This window comes from Equus quagga, chromosome 14 (assembly GCF_021613505.1).
Source record: "Equus quagga isolate Etosha38 chromosome 14, UCLA_HA_Equagga_1.0, whole genome shotgun sequence".
Taxonomy (NCBI): Eukaryota; Metazoa; Chordata; class Mammalia; order Perissodactyla; family Equidae; genus Equus; species Equus quagga.
Window position 1 is genome coordinate 93,860,590 of NC_060280.1, and position 14,692 is coordinate 93,875,281.

At 63.3% G+C, this 14,692-nt stretch overlaps 1 protein-coding gene across 6 annotated transcripts in view; it reads right to left on the reverse strand.

The window, feature by feature from the left end:
• The window catches only part of KDM4B (lysine demethylase 4B), a 103,496-nt gene that overhangs the window by 78,189 nt on the left and 10,615 nt on the right, over window positions 1-14,692 (reverse strand). For 5 of the 6 annotated variants that reach the window (XM_046685152.1, XM_046685151.1, XM_046685155.1 and 2 more), the window contains 2 exons: window positions 11,374-11,471; window positions 46-210 (listed from right to left, as the gene is read on the reverse strand). In XM_046685152.1, the coding sequence (XP_046541108.1) occupies window positions 46-186 (141 nt within the window). In that variant the 5' untranslated portion in view covers window positions 187-210; window positions 11,374-11,471. Of the gene's footprint in view, window positions 1-45; window positions 211-11,373; window positions 11,472-12,997; window positions 13,018-14,692 lie in introns of those variants that run through there. The other variant, XM_046685150.1, reaches the window with a different exon arrangement.

Below are 14,692 nucleotides of genomic sequence, written 5' to 3' on the forward strand. Positions count from 1 at the left end.
AGACACGGCCACGCTGGGCCCGGCCCGGGGCCAGGACGCACCCACCTTGGCCAGGCCCGCCCGGTGGGCTCCCTGGGACTCGATGTAGGCCACATATTTGTTGAAGTCCTTGAACTCCTCCATGGTCGGGCGGAACGTCATGATCTTGCAGCTGGGGTTCTGGGCCCCGTGGTCCTCAGACCCCATGGCTGCAGCTCAGAGACGCCACACCTGCGAGGGGAGACAAGAGAGCGTGAGTGCGTCAGCCCGTCACCGCGCGGCCCTCGTCCCCAGAATGTGCTGGGCAGCCCACGGCCTCCGGACACCAAGGCTGCGGGCCGTGGCTGCGCTGGGGCAAGGGGAGGGCTGAGCCCCCTCGTCACTGGGCCTGGCACAAGAGACGCACGACTTCAGCTAATCAAAAGCAGAGGCGCCCAGTCCTGAAGCCAGTGCGACACGGCAGACAGCGTCACACAGGGCCTTGGAAGCAAGCGCCTCCCCCCGGCCAGCGAGGTCCACCAGCATCAGCTCCGATCATGCATCCAGCTCGAGCCGGACCCTGCGGGACAGCAGCACCAGCGGGTCTGAAGGCGAGTGAGACGGGGTGGGAGGCCACCTTCCACGGTGTGAACTCGAGAGCAGGGACCCCACCCCAGAGGGGGCCCCCTGAGCAGTGGGTGTCCCGCCAGCCCCGGCCCGGATGCTGCAGGCAGAGCCCAGGCCCATGGGCCACGGGCAGCCCGGGGCGGCGAGTGGACCAGATCAAGGCCCAGCCAGCATGGCTGGTTTGCAGACCAGAAACGCCCCCAGGCCGGATGTTGGGCGCAGAGGGGACAGTACGGCCGACAGAGGACACAGGATCGGGGCTCCCCGTGGGGCAGAGGCGCTCCTGGAGCTGCCCACTCCGTCCCGGGCGTGCAGGGGAGCCAGCGGGGGAGTGGGTGGCCCACCCCAAGCAGGGGCAGCGGGTGACAGACTCTGGGGCAGGGTCACTGCTGGCAGGTTAAATTCTCCAAATCAGGGCAGAAGGACCAGACCCCCCCCAGGACCTGGGCAAGCTCAGAACCTCAGCGAACAGAGAACCGAGGACGAGGAGGACGCAGCCGGGCACAGCGAGAAGGGAGAAGCCCCCAGGCCTCCAGGCCCTTCTGCGTCACCGAGGCACTGCCCCGGGAGGACACTAGAGGGCAGCACGCACCCAGGAATCGTGCTGAGGCCGCAGCTCCCGGGCTGTTGGAGGCCCTGCCCGAGACCCGACCCGTCCCCGCCTGGGCCATGACGGCGCGCTGACATCACACTCCCACTGGACTGTGGGTGAGGGTGCCCGGCCTTCTGCCCCGTGTGCACAGCGCATCTCGAGGCTTCTCCTCGCGGGAGGCACAAAGCTGGGGTGTGCACAGCAGGCTGTGAGGGCCGAGACGGGGGCTCTGGCCGGACGGCAGGGACGCACCATAGAACGCGGCTGTCACAAGCCCTCTGGAGCAGCGGGCACCGGGGCCCTGACCAGCCCAGGACTGACCCCCACGCCAGCCCAGCCTAGGCCCCTTGCCCACGGCCAGGGCACGGGAACTAAACCGCTAACCGCCACCCCACCTGAGTCCCCAGCCCAGCGGCCCGTTCCCCTCCAGCCCAGACCCAGCCAAGGGGGCTCCCACAGGACCCCGTGGCACAGCGGCCCACAGGACAGCATGTCTGTCCAGGGTGCTCGCAGCCTGGGTGCAGACTAGACCCCGCCGCTCTGGGAACACCACCAGCATCGTTGTGGAGCCGCACTGGGCTGCGGCTGTGGAGGGGCCGGGACCTCGGAGCAGACGGGAGAACAAGCTGCGGTGGCCGCTCAGGAGCCTTCCTCGCACTCTCACCACCCAGCCCCCACTCCTGTCTCTCTACCTCGCCCCTGTGTTCCCGCACCCCTGGGGGCTCGTGGCCCCTGAGGCCAAGAGCAGTGGCTCCCAAGGGTCCCGCGGGGACCAGCGACCTGGGTCCCCGGAGGGGAGCCTGTCCTCTGCAGTGGCTGCCTCCTGCCTGGCACCGGCGGTGGGAAACGGCACCATGGGGCACACCCACCTGCTCCGCAAGACCAGCTTGTTCTGGGCGGCCCCAGGGCCCCTCACAGGCTCCCACACGTCGAAAGCTCGACACAGGATGAGCTCTCCATGGGGGAGGGGACAGCAGACGACAGACAGCAGGGGGAGATTCTGCGCGCGCCGGCCGAGGGCTCCACCCCCACCGCCACCGTCATCCAGACTCAGCTCGCGGGCTGTGTCATTATTTTTTCTGTCTTATTTGTGCCTTTTGAAATGAAGGTTTTGAGTAAGTAAATACAAAGGAGAAAATTAAAATGTTTTATAATCCCAACACTCACGCTTTTTGAAGGCAGGGAAAGAAAATTTCATGTACGTGCTCAAGAAATAAGAGAAATCTGACTGAATCCCTGAGCCAACCTTCTGGTTCTGGAGACGGGGGGAGGAACAGCAAGAGCCGCCCTGAGGGAACTCGCAGAAGAGTCCAGAAAGAGCAATGCACTCTTTACAAGATGGCGCCACGCCACAGACGCGGGCTCTTACAGCTCCACGGTGACAAGACCAACAGCGACCAAAAAGCACACAAAGGGCTGGAAAAGATACTGCTCCAAATAAGACAGACAAATGGCCCAGGAGGACATGAAAAGATGGCCGCGTTTGTCATCAGGAAACGCAAATCAAAGCCAGCGAGACAGCCCTCACGCCACTGGGACGGCCACGATGGAAGAGACGGACAAGGACAAGTGTTGGCGAGGACGTGGAGAAGTCGGCACCCTCCTGGGCTGCTGGTGGGACTAGAAAGCGGTGCAGCCACTGTGGAAACAGGCTGGCGGGTCCTCAGAAAGGGAAACAGACAATTATCTGACCCACAGTTCCACTCCTGGGGGTCCAGCCAAGAGAAAGGAAAACACACCTCCCCACGAAAACTCGCACAAACGTTCACAGCACAGGATTCACAAAAGTCGAAAGTGAGAACAACTTAAATGTCCGTTGATGGATGATGGATCCACACGTGTGTCCAGCCACACGCTGGAATATTACGCAGCCGTGAAGAGGAGCAAGGCCCCAACACAGCTGCATGTGGACAGACCTGCACACACGACGCTCGGGGAGAGAAGCAGACACAGAAGGACACACGGTGCACCCCAGGCTGAGAGGTCTCTATGTGGTGATGGAAATGTTCTCAAATCGATCCTGGTGACGGCTGCACAACTCTGTGAACACACTAAAAGCCGTGGAACTGCACGCATCAAGTGGGTGAACTAGACGTGAAGCACATCTCAATAAAGCCGTTACCCCCCAAAATAAGAGAGAGCTGGGGGAGGGGAGAAGGAAAGAGCAAGGTCCTGCCGTTGCCCAAGAGAAAGTGGGGCTCTTCTCCACTGACAGACGAGGGAGACGTCACGACCTGTGCGACAAAGAAGAGAGACATTCTGGGGACAAGTGGGAAAAGGGCTGGATGTCAGATGACACTAGGAAAGGTGGGCAAGTCTTAAAAGCACCCCTTAGGACATTGCTGAGTTACGTAGGGAGGGGCGGCATCACGCCCGCAGTGTACTCTAAGACGCTTTGGCAAAAAAACACCTGCGTGCGGGGACGCAGCGAGAGCAACGGTGCAAACGTCCCTGTCTACCCGACGGCCCCCTCCACCAGGCCTTCCATCACCCTCTGCACCCGCCAGGCACGCCCTTTGCTGGGACCCTCCTCCCCGGCTCCTGCTCACAGGGCAGCAGCACAGGGCCAGGCTGGGGCGAAGGAGGCACAGGCTCAGGCCACCAGCAGGTCCCCGTGGCGTGGAGAGTCCCCAGGCCCCGCTCTGCCCGCCCGCAGCCCACTGGCCCGCCTCGGGGGCGTGGGTGCCAGGATCCCCTCTGCTGAGCAAACGCCGGGCCGGCTGGGGGCCAGGCAGGGCTCTGGTGCTGGAGCCAGAAGGGGCCCCGTCGGGGACGCACACAATGTCACAGAGCGCAGAGCGAGAGCTGCGAGAGAGACGGAGTCCACGTGCACAGGGAGCGCTGGTGGCCGTGGGCTGTTAGTTGAACTCTAACATCCAACACGAAGGGGGTGCGATCCACACAGAAGCTGGGGGTGGGAGAAAATTCTGCAGAGGGAAGGACCACCCTGGCAAAGCCGGGAACAAGCAGCGAGCACAGCGAGGCGGAAGGGGGTCGGCGAGTAGAGAGGGCCAGCTCGCGGCATGTGCTGTGCCAGATTTGCTGGGAGCGCTGGGTCGTTGAAAGCCAGGAGACAGGTCCCAGCTGCACTGGGAGAAACCCTCCGGCTGTGGGAGGTGACCGTATAAATACGCAGGGCTGGCCCGGCCGGTCACCTCGCCCCAGCTGATGGCGCCCTGACAGTCTACACGGTTTTAGACCGGGGGCCCGGGTCTCGCTGTGGCCTGGGCCTCGCAGGTTCTGCAGGCGGGCCTGGCTGCGGAGGGCCAAGTGGCAGCTGGGGTACAAGGGGGGAGCGAGGGGGACAGTGGTGGTGGTGAGAAGTGGGGGGCTCTGGATGTGTTCCCAGGGCAGAAGAGGGTGAGGAAGCAGGAGCCGAGACCCCTCGGGCTCTGTCTGAGCAGCCTCTTTAGGGAAGGTCACAGCCCTGCTGCCCATGGGGGACGGGCAGGCGGGACAGGTCAGTGTGGACGAGACTGTGGGCGACAGTGTAATGTCCCCCGACATCCCTGTCCCCATCCCCGGGAGCCAGCTCTGTGCTCCCGTCCATGGCAAAGGGAGGGTTTGCAGGTAGATTAAGTCAAGGACCCAAGACAGAGGTGACCCTGGATTCTTGGGGAGCCCAGTGTCATCACAGGGTCCATGCAGGAGGGAGGCAGGAGGGTCAGAGAGAGAGGGGGACACGGCGGAAGCAGAGGCTGGAGTGAATTGAGGAAGGGGCCCCGAGCCAAGGACAGCAAGCGGCTCCTCGACGCTGGAAAAAATGAAGATTCGTTCTTCCCGGGAGCCTCCAGAAGGAGCCGGCCCTGACCACACCTGGACTTCCGTCCCACAGACTCGCCTGACCTCTGACACCCAGATCAGAGCGCAGACGCGGGCTGTCTCAGTCCCTGCATTTCTGGTCGCCTGTGACAGCAGCTGTGGGAACCACGGAGACCCAGAGAGAATCTGAGCTCTGGGCGTTGGACGCACGTGGCCCCCGAGCCCCGCGGAGACTCCCCCGGCTGCGGAACTGGGCCCGCACGACGGCATCCGGGCCTCATCTGCTGGCCGTTCAATCCAGGCGCCGCCCCGTCCACCCCGGCTGCCCCCGGCCCCGTGCCAGCCCTGCCAGCTGCACAGAGGGGGCGACACCCTGAGCCCCACCAGCGGGGGCGGCTGCTGGGTTTCTCCTGCAGCAGAACAGGCAGCCTCCAGGGACCCTGGGCGGGACCCTTGGTGGGACCCTGGTGGGAGGCAGCTCACCCTAGCCAGCCCTCAACACCTCTCGCAGCCAAGAAATGGCCCCTTTCTGCTCGCTCCTCCTTCCGAGGCCGAGAGCAGCCCTGAGTACGCGCTGAGACCCGCCGGCTGCCGCGCTCTAATGGACGGATCATACGGCGTGTGAATTACATCTCAATAAAGTTCCTGAAAAAAAGCCGTTCGTCGGGACCCTGCAGCCTGACCATCCAGTGTGTGGGGGCAGGGCTGTGCTGGCGGCTCCTCCTCACACCCGGGAGGGGACGAGCATCCTCGGCCCAGAGACGGCGACAATGGTGACAGTGGGCAGGGCCGACCAGGCCAGCCCTCGGGTCTGAGTGCTCTCCGGGTCACGGTCGCCCTGGCCCAGGGCCACCCTCCTGGGCTGCTGCACTGTGCTGGCACCACCCATCGTCTTCCACTCGGGGACTCGGGGCTGGGCCAGAGGTAGGGACACTAGCCGACCCCGAAGAGGCCTCCGCCCACACGGGGGCTCCACCCCCAACAACAGCCGCCCCCAGGAGCAGGGCTCTCCCCAGGAGCCCGACAGAGGGAGGGTGAGAAACACCCCAAGGGGTGGGCCTCCCCACACCAGGTGACGGCCCTGGGGCCCGCACGCGCCCTGCCATCCTCCCAACTGTCTGAGAACAGAGTTCAGAAATGAGGTAACCAACCGGACGCCCTTTCCCTGACAGTCAGCCTGGTCCTTCTCACCCGTCGGGCCCGGGGCCTGACGAGGGTTTATGGGGCCCGAAGGTGGACGTTTCCAGAAGGCGAACGGGCAGAATCTGCAACCTGGAGGTTTTGACAAGAACCAGCACTCCCTCTGCTGGAAAGGACGTCCTCTGACACAGAACCTCATGACAAAGCTTAACCGTGAGGGGCACCCCATGTGGGAGGAGCATGACGGCTCTGTGAGCACCAGTCCGGGGGTCCCGGGAGACGCTGGTCCTTCTGGGCGGGCCGTCCCCTGCCCCAAGGGGGCATCTCCCCCACGGCTCCCTCCACCTGCTCCCGGTGTCCCCGCCCCCACAGGCACGGCCATCAGGGAGTGCCCAGACCCCACCGTGACTCCCAGACAGCGGGGCCCAGCTCCACATCGCGCGGCCCCGGCCACCAGAGCACAGTTCCCAGCAGTCTGAAGGCAGAGGGGCCCTGAGCGGGTCAGGCCCGGGAGCAGCCGGCTGTCCTCACGAGGCCTCCGACAACCCACCAAGGGGTGCTGGGAAAGCCCCTCGAGCCCCGCGCCGTCCCCCAGCCGCGAGCCTACCACGTGGCCCAGGAGCAGCTCTGAAGGCCCCAGCACGGGGACGCGGGGTCCCTTTGCATCACATCCACCTGCTGGGGGCCTCGTGCGAGGAAGGGGGAGTCTGGAGGCAGAAGACCCTCCCTGGGGCACCAGCTCCAGCCCAGCATCACCACGAGGCGTGGGCGTGACCCCTGACCTACCGGAGCCCGTAGGCCGGGGCACCCTCGGGGGGTGACCACCTGCTGCCCATGGTCCCCGCCGACCTGGGGGCAGAGGAACCCTGGTCCCGCCCGCGGCTGGCCCGGGCACCAGAGCTGGTGCTTGTGGTGCCGGCAGCAGGAGGACGAGGTGGCGGGAGCGCGGGGCCAGGAGGCGGCAGACGAGTGCAGGCTGCAGGCAGAAGGGCCAGGAGCAGCCCTCGGAGGACATGAGGCCCCAGCGAGGGTGCCAGACCTGCTCCAGCTAGGCCCCTGAGCTGGCTGGACTGAAACAGCCACGGGACCAGAGAGAGACAAAGATGCAGAGCCCAGAGGCGGGAGGGCGGGAGGCCACAGCCGGACGGCCGACTAGAAACGCGAGGTGGGGCCACAAGGATGGTGGCCAGGCTGGACGGGGCTTGCTGGGGCCTGAGCACCAGGCCGGTGACTGTCCACATGCCCCCGATGGACACGTCATGTCCAAGGGCACAGGGAGCACCGGCTGGAACCCTGTGCACGCGTTTCCCACGGCCGCCATGACCAAGTACCACAGACCCGCAGCTTGAGACGTCGTCGACCCATCTGACAGTCTGGAGTCCAGAAGCCCCACAGCTGCCACCCAGCCGCGCTCCTGCTGGAGGTCCCTCTGCCTGCGTCCTGCTTTCCGCTGCTGGAGGCCCCACGTCCTGGGCTTGGGCCCTTCCTGCCTCCACGTGCACGGCCAGCAGCGCAGCATCTCCACCTCTCTCTTCTCTGCTTCCTCATCGTGTCCCCTCGACTGCAGCCCTCCGAACCTCTAGCCTCCCTCTCCTAAGGACCCTGTGACGACACTGGACCCACCCAGACGATCCAGGATCGCCTCCTGTCTCCAGACCTTTCACCCCATCTGCGAAGCCCTTTGACCCTGGAAGGAGCATATCCACAGCATCCTGCATGAGGACGTGGACAGCTCTGGGGGCACCACCCAGCCCACCACAAACACCGAGTGAAAAACCTGTCATGCAAAGAAATGAGGAACAGTTGCTGCATCCCTTGGCTGGAGGCACCCGCCACGTGGCAGGCCTGGGAAGATGCACACGCAGCCTACGCTCCACAGACAAGAGCAGAGACAGGACAGGCCTGAGCGATGCAGACAGAAGCCGCATCAGGTCATCTGCCCCCCAAAATGACTTTGGCCTGCAGCTTCACGTTGGCGCAGGCGTCCTGCAGCTGGGACCCCAATAGGCGGGACCTCCAGGTGGCGAGGATGACATCTCATTCTTCCCCCAGACATGAGGGGGAGGCTGCAGGAGGAACCAGGAGATGCAGACCACACCCGCAGCTGCGTGACTGCCCTGGAGGTCCTGCCGCCCGGTGTCCCTGTTCCCCGTCCCCAGGAGAGCTAAGCGCGGGGAAGGCCAGGCTCGCTAATCCAGAGCTGGTGTGTGCGCCCAGGGACCACAAGGACAAACAGCGAGGTGAACAGCGCCAGCGCTCAGAAGCCTCTCCTCGCTGCGTGAACAGGCCCCAAGGGCCAAGCCCTGGAGGACATCGTGGGCTGAGGGAGCGCCTCTGAGCGGCTCTCAGGTGAGGCTGCTGCCCCAGCTCAAAGGCCCTCCTTCCAGCTAAGTTCACGACACGCCAGGAGGAAGCGCCCCAAGGCCTTGATGTCATGGCGGGCCACCCCCAGAGCCCGCGACGGCAGGAGCATTTCACTGTCGGACGCGTCACCCGCCTGTGCTCACAGATGTAAAAACGGGGCTCCCGGTGTGTTTTTTTACTGTGCACGAAAATGCTACCAGACCTGCAAAAGCAAACCCGGCAACACGCTGAGGAGGAAGAAATGCCACAACTAAGAAAATCAAGGAGCAAGCAAGCAGCCAGATGGGGGTTCGGGGGGAAGAGGCTGGGAGAGGAGCCCAGCTCGCAGCCGCCCCGGGGCCCCTGCTGCTCTCTGGCAGCCCGGCTCTCCCTCCCGCCCGGGCCGTCCCACTCTAAACCATCCCGTGGGCTCTCGGGCTCAGATCCCGCTCCGCAGCGGGGAGAGGCCGCAGGAACTGTTCGGAGATGTTTCTTCAGAATCATGGGAGCCCTCGCTGGTGGGAACGTGAGACGGGTCCTCAACAGGGTCCACGTGGAGTGTCCACAAGACCCAGCAATTCCACTCCTAGGGGTGCACCCAAGAAACACGAAAACAGGTCCACGCAAAAACTTGTGAATGTTCACAGCAGCATCATTCATAAGACTCAAAAAGTGGGAAGAATCTAAACGCCTATCGACAGATGAGCGGACACACACAACATGTCCCCCCACACGCTGGAGTATCACGCAGCCGTGAAGAGGAGCGAGGCCCCGACACAGGTGCACATGGACGGACCTGCACACACGACGCTCAGGGAGAGAAGCAGACACAGAAGGACACACGGCGTGTGACCCCATTGATGCAAAACGTCCAGAACAGGCAGATCCACAGACAGGGAGTGGGCTCGTGGGAGCCAGGGGCTGGGGAGGGGGTGGGGAGTGACCACAATGTATGGGGTTTCTTTTTGGGTTGCTGAGAATGTTCTAGAATTAGATAGTGGGGATGGTGGCACAGCTCGGCATACACACTAAAAATCACTGAATTGTGTACTTTAAAGGGTGACTATTATATGTGAACTACGTCTCTATAAAAATTAATTTTTATGAAGTCCAAGGCAGCCTCGTTGGGACCCGCCAGACCACAGTAAACCCGTGTGGTTTGTCTCGAGGACTCTGATCTCTTGACTGCCCGGGGCCTTCTGGAGAAGGAGCCCACAGTCTCATTCACTTCCGTCTACCACACGCCCCCCAAGAATGTTCTCGCACCTTCCCGTCTCCGCGCGCAGTTTCTTCAGCTCCCAAATGGGCTGACGGAGGGAGGTGGAAAGCCAGGAGGACCTCCGCGCTCTTGGTGGGCTGCTGGAAAGTCAAGTGCACAGGGCGAGGTTTGTACTCAGATGCACCGCGCTGACCGGGTGCAAAGAGAACAACCGACTTCGGAGCACTGACCGCCTCATAACAAAGTGCGAGCTCTGAGGACAAAGGCCGTTCCCGAGAAGGCACGGTCAGAACGGGCCAGTTCCAAACCGGTCCATCCAGCCCGTGCCAGGAACAAGCCCTTGGCCTCGACCAGGGATGGCACACCTTTTCTGGACCAGACCACACAGTAAATATTTTCAGCTTTGCAGGCCTCACAGTCTCTGTCGCAACCACGCGGCTGCACCACGGCGAAGGGGAAGCTGCCAGAGAGGACGCGTAAAGGAGGGCATGGGGCCGTGTGACAACAAAACTTTATCGACAAATCAGACCACGGGCCGGATGGCTCCGTGGGCCTTGGTCTGCCGGCCCTGGACCCAGATACCTCGAGTCTACTCCTTAAGGAATAAAAGCTCGCTCCACCCCTTCCAAAGGGGCCCGGGCTCCACTGCCCCGCTCCCTGAGTTTCTAATCAGGACAGAACAGACGAGGCCGCATTCAGGTCCGCATTCGGCCCTCATAAGCCACATGGCCTCAGACAGGAGCCTTCGTCTGAGATCAACGTTGCACTCGAGGCAGCCTTTCTCAGCTACCAGGAGCCGCCAACATGGACAGCCAGGGGCATGCGGGACGGCTCACCCACACTGACCAAGTCGCCCCGCCCCATGGGTGCGAGCCAGGAGGTGACTATGTTATTCCCTCTCTTCTTATGAGGAATCACCCTGGGCCACCATCAGAGGCCACCTCCGTGAAACCCTCTGTCCCCAATTTGTTATAAGAGAGCAGGAGAGGGGCCGGCCCGGTGGTGCAGCGGTTAAGGGTGCACGTTCCACTTCAGTGGCCCGGGGTTCGCTGGTTCGGATCCCGGGTGCGGACATGGCACCACTTGGCACGCCATGCTGTGGTAGGCGTCCCACATATAAAGTAGAGGAAGATGGGCACGGATGTGAGCTCAGGGCCAGGCTTCCTCAGCAAAAAAGAGGAGGATTGGCGGCAGATGTTAGCTCAGGGCTAGTCTTCCTCAGCAAAAAACCAAAAAACAAAAAAGAAGAGGGCAGGAGAAGGAAGACACCAGAAACTGGGGAATGGAGTTTTTTTAACAGCACTCTAGCAAGAATCCTCTGTTTTTACAGGCATCCCCCCACGTCACTGGTCACCACTTCCTAGGCAGCATGGGGAGGGTGCGTATGCCCCTCAGTGAGCCCAGAAGTGGCGTCCCACCCAGGGCCCGATGCACACGACACAGACAGCACAGCCTGTCCTGGGTGATCCCCGTGTCACCTGAAACACACAGCAGTTCTCAGGGCTTCTAGAAAGGAGGGACAGACGCTGAAGGGCGAGTGTGCGGACTGGGGAAGACCCATCCAGCAGAACGGCCCCCACATGGGTCCAGGCTCTCTGTCTAAGGGCATGTGGACCCTGGACACCCCAGGAACTCAGAACCAAATGGGTCCAGCTCCTCCCACCACGTGCAGGCCTGACGGCCAGCCAGGGACGAGGCTGCGGCCACCCGGGCCCGGGGCCCACGTACTTACTTCAAAGTTCCTGGTGTGGCCGGGTAGCTGAGGCTGCGATGAGAGATGCTCCAGGAACCGGCGGGGGCTTCTGTCAGGTTCCAGCAATGGTGATGGCTCTAAAATGCGCAAGATAAAGCCCATTAACTAAATGGACTGCACGCTTCAGTCTTAATCCCGAACCACACGCCCCTCCAAGCAGGAATGGTGTGTGGATAAAGCCACACCATGGCCACATTTACCCCCAGGAGGCAGAGGGCACAGGCAGAGGGTGTGGCAGGGGCTGCGCAGACCCCACCGAGGCAGGGTCCTGACCGGTGCATTTACAGTTGTGCACAAGGACATTCCAACACTTGCTGAATGGACGCAGGACAAGACTCCAAACTTTGGGTGTGGCCCCAGGACCTTTGACAATGCAGGCTGCCGTCACCCCAACTCGCCCACCCTCCCCGGCCACATCTCCCCACAGCTCTGCAGACACCTGGACTCCCGGCAGCAGGGATCTACCCAACCCTCCTCTGCCTCGGTGCCTTTGCAGGTGCCATGCTGAACCTGAGCGGTCCCCTGGGCCTGACCCTCTAGGCAGGCAGCTTGCCTCTCAGGACCCCGGCCTCGTTGAACTCGGTCCCGCACACTTTCTCCAGTTCACCAGAAGCTTTAAACAGCACAAGTTTCACAAACGCCCTCACAACAGACAACGCACACTGACATTTTTTATCTTACTTTAATCTAGTTTTTAAAATTCCTGGGAGTGACCATTAAATCAATTTCACTCTTTTTTTGGTGGGGGAAGACTAGCCCTGAGCTAACGGCTGCCAATCCTCCTCTTTTTGCTGAGGAAGACTGGCCCTGAGCTAACGTCTCTGACCATCTTCCTCTACTTTATATGTGGGACGCCTGCCACAGCATGGCTTGCCAAGTAGTGCCATGTCCACACCTGGGACCCAAACCGGCGAACACCGGGCCACCAAAGCAGAATGTGCGCACTTAACCGCTGCACCACCGGGCCGGCCCCAATTTCACTGTCTTTTAAGAGATCGCAAGCCCTGGGCCGAAAGATGACCCTGAGCTGTGGGGTCACCGGCCCTCAGGCGGCGCTCATCTCCTGGACCAGGTGCCCCGCCAAAGGCTCCCGACCCGGCTGCACCCAGCCCACTCCACAGCCCTGCCAGCACCTGATGTCGGCCAGAGCTGACGTCTGAGCATCTGACGCCTCCGGAATCGCTCCATGTCACTGTGGCCGGCAGAGTAACAGCCCCCAAGGATGTCCCCGTCCTCATCCCCACCGTCTGTGACCACATGCTCCTCCACGGCAAACGGGACCGCACAGATGGGATTAAGCCAAGGACCCAGAGATGGGGATGACCCTGGATTCCCGGGGCCCAGGGTCATCCAAGGGTCCTGAGCAGAGGGAGACGGGAGGGTCAGAGGCCGAGATGGAGACGCTGCGCTGCTGGCCGTGCGGACGGAGGAAGGGGCCCCGAGCCCAGGACGCGGCGCCTCTGGAAGCTGGAGGAGGCGGGACACGCTCCACCCCTGGGCCTCCGGGACCCGCCCTGCCCAGCCCTGGGTTTAGCCCCATGAGAACTGTGTGGACTTCCGGCCTCTGGAACTGTGAGATAGCAGACGTGTCGTTCTAACTCACCAGCCCATGGTCGTCTGTGACGGCAGCAAAGGGAGCGGATACAGCAGCCGCGAGGAGCACTGCCCTGATCTCGGGGCGCCAGGGGTCTTTCCACTCCCACTGGCCGCGAGGCCTCCGCCGTGAGCTGCTGCCTGTCCTTCGTTCACGTCCCAACGGGATCACATGAGTCCCTTGTCACTTGTCACCGTCCGTTTGTCTACCCCGCAGGACATGGGCCACCCCCACCAGCACGGGGTCTGCAGGGCAGAGAGACCACCAGAGCCTGTGGTTCTCAGCTGGACGGACCCCAGTCTGCCACTGCCATGGCTGCTGGGCCACCGAGACCACGGGGCCTCCTGCCCTCACCTCTGGGGATGACGGCACTGACCCCCAGGCCGGGAAGCTGGAGGCTCCGGGCTGAGGTCAAGGCCAGTTCTCCGTCCGCCCTGAGCCACATCCACAGTGGATGGGGGGCCAGGCTCGCGGCCTGCACGGCTCCTCCAGGGGCTGCAGGCCCCCCACAGCCAGCCAAGCACCACCTGGGGCTCTGGGATGCCAGGCCTGGCCTCACACCCGGCCACGGGCCCACACGGCGCACAGCAGCCAGGGCTGAGGGTTGAGAGAGCCCCATGTGGCTGCAACGAGGGACTTCCTTCCATAGGGTAGCACGGAAGAGGGGAGGAGGAACATTACAGTGTAGACACCAGACCACACATCTCAGCCAGGGGACCAAGAAGACGTCACCGGGGTCGGTCTCGGTGGCAGCAGAACCCTGGGACGAACGGGCGAGGGGGGCCCTTCACTCCGGGGCCCTCCCGGAACACACCACCCCAGCCACCACGAGGAAACCCAGACAAACCCTGACTGAGGGGCTTTCTCCAGAGTCCTGCCCAGGCTCCTCCAGACCGTCGAGGTCACCAGAACCAGGAAGGTCTGAGAAACCGGCCCATCCCACGGAGCTCGGAGATGCGACACTCACACGTCACATGGGATCCTGGGGCAGAAAGGGGCGTCGGGGACATGGAGGGGACAGAAGGTCCAGGCAGGCTGGGTTTGGCACCCGCCTCGCCGCGGCCCCAGGAAGTCTGGGCGCTGAGAACGGGGCTGGGGGAGAGCGCAGTGGTGGCCAGAGCACCTGACACGGACACCCCCGGAGGGCGCGCTGCAGCAGCTTCTCCCTAAAGAGGCACAGACAGACCCGCAGACGCCGGCCAAGGGTGCTGCCGGCAGCGCGGGCCGAGCAGCCCCTCCTCCACCCAGCGAAGGACCGCCGGTGGGGCTGGGAGGGAAGGGAACAGACCAGGCATAGAGCCGGCCGCCCCCAAACCTGAGGAAGCAGGACCTGCACCAGCTGGGACACCTCTGGGGACCCCACGAGTGTGGCTTCCCCCGGTCCCCTGGTCCTAGCCGCTCGCGGCCGCCAAGGCAGGGCTGACCCTCGGGGTAGGTGGGGCATGGAGGCTGGGCCCACGGCAGACCACACCGCCCTCTCTCGCCCTGGAGCTGGGCCCGGGCTCCCAGAGACGGAAGGCTAACTGTGCGTCCTCCAGGCTGCAGAGGGAGAAGCCCCCGCTGCACCTCGGTCACCTGCCCCAGGAGGGCTCAGAGCCCCCTCTGCCCACCCCTCTCCAGCCACGTGCGTCTCCTGCAGCCCAGCCCCCCGCAGGGCTTCCCTGAGCCCCTCACAGGACGGGGGGCCACCCCAGGCCTCAGAAG